This window comes from Sinocyclocheilus grahami, unplaced genomic scaffold (assembly GCF_001515645.1).
Source record: "Sinocyclocheilus grahami isolate Dianchi unplaced genomic scaffold, SAMN03320097.WGS_v1.1 scaffold2536.1, whole genome shotgun sequence".
In the NCBI taxonomy this organism is placed as follows: Eukaryota; Metazoa; Chordata; class Actinopteri; order Cypriniformes; family Cyprinidae; genus Sinocyclocheilus; species Sinocyclocheilus grahami.
Genome location: NW_015507715.1, coordinates 27,602 through 29,395, shown reverse-complemented (window position 1 = coordinate 29,395; position 1,794 = coordinate 27,602). Strand labels below are relative to the sequence as shown.

Sequence of the window (1,794 nt, the reverse complement as noted above, 5' to 3'; positions counted from 1 at the left end):
GGTCAGCAGATTATCCAAGGCCAGTTTCAGGAGAGCAAAGTCACTTTCAGTGCCACTCTCGAAGACTGGTAATGTAGGGCGAGGGATGCCATATGCTGTGGCCATTAGCAGTTCTGTTCCGGGTTGAGGCAGGTAAGTAGCTTGGGGAACAGGTAGGTATGGATAGAATTGAGAGTAAAAGGGGGTGATAGATGAAACCGTTGCACTTGGACGAGTAGCTGGAAAAGGCTGGGTTTGACTGCCGGGTATAGCTCTCTGGCCAGGTAACGATGAATGCGCATCAGAAGTTGCTGCAGCTGAGGCAACAAGATGGGTTAACTGTGAGGTCAAAACGCTGTCTGTATGGGGAGTCACCGGTTGCGTTCTCACTGGCTGCTGAGGAATAATTGCTGTATGGGGCTGTTGTGGGACAGGAGGCATGTTCTCCTCAGAATATGTGACTTGGGACCTTCTTAGAGGTTGGTTTGCTGCACATAAGAATGATGGCACTGGTAAAGCTGGTACTGGTAAGGGCATAGTTACTTGGGATGACACAATGTGGTGTTTAGGTGTTGACTGAACTATACATGGGTCCCTTACAATGAATTACTATGGACAATAATTTTACTATGGTAAAATAAATGTTCAGCGATATCTTCTAAAGACTTTTGAATTTTGGCACACTTTTTTTCTCTATATAATGTTGATATAGTAACTAGTAAATGCTGTAAATTTGGTTATGCTATCATGTGTCGAAATATTTAAACCACGTGCGTTACAACTAACCCTGCGTTACTTTGTGCCCCGCGCTCCCCTACTAGAAGAGAGCTGAACTGGATGATCAGTGAACTGACTTTAGCTGGAAAAATTACTCTTTATTATTATCCTCTTGCATTACTGACAAACTATTTTTCTGATTGACACTGTAAAGCTGCTTTGACACAACCAGTATTGTATAAAGCGCTATACAAATAAAGGTGACTTGACATGAGTTCATGTGTAGGCCTAGTGAGGAATGATTTGGGCAAAAAACTTTTCATTCTTAAAAAAAAAAATTGTTTCTCACTTAAACAAGAACTATTTTTCTTCTAAATAACCCATGTTGTAATGGGAAAATGGAATGGAATGCTGACAGGAGGAAAAAGATTAAAAAGAGGAAGATTCACTGCCACTAGGTCCCAAAAATATGCTCGGGTGTGATGAGATAAGCCTCTTGACCCACCCAATATTTCCTGTATTTCATCTGAGTAAGCGTAAAACCACAAGTTGGTGTCTGCAGTCACAGAGTATATGGGAAACAGGGGTAAAGTTCTTGTCACTCCTCCCCTAAAACCTACAACTCACCTCCAATTTGTTGGCTAACAGCACAGAAAAGACAGAACCAGAGTGCAGTAATACATACATTTACATTTACATACATTGCTGCAGAGCCCAAGGCAGAAAGAAAATTACAATCAAAGTCCAATAATCAGACGAATGGATCCCAGCCAGTCTTTCAGTCACACCCGGCCATATCCAGAACAGTCCGTGGTCGGTGTGCAGCCTGCAGTTTTTGTGACCGTCGCTCCACTGGCCTATGCAGTGCCAGATTACTTGGGTTACTCCATCTTTACCATGCTGTGCTGCTGTTTACCTCTGGGCATTGCTGCGCTGATTTACTCCTGCTCTGTAAGTATATTAGTCCACGTGTTTGTCTTTTATTTAAAGATTAGTTAATTTACAAGCATTAAGCTTTGTAGTATATATATATATATATATAAATATATATATATATATATATATATATATATATATATCTATATATATATATATATA

General features: G+C 40.6%; 1 protein-coding gene across 1 annotated transcript in view; it reads left to right on the top strand.

Annotated features, from left to right (window-relative positions):
* The first annotated feature begins 1,346 nt into the window (after window positions 1-1,346).
* LOC107575265 (synapse differentiation-inducing gene protein 1-like) overlaps window positions 1,347-1,794 on the top strand; it is a 2,415-nt gene continuing 1,967 nt past the window's right edge. Inside the window, exon 1 of the mRNA XM_016261675.1 lies at window positions 1,347-1,647. Coding sequence (XP_016117161.1) covers window positions 1,456-1,647 — 192 coding nt within the window. The 5' untranslated portion in view covers window positions 1,347-1,455. The remainder of the gene's footprint in view (window positions 1,648-1,794) is intronic.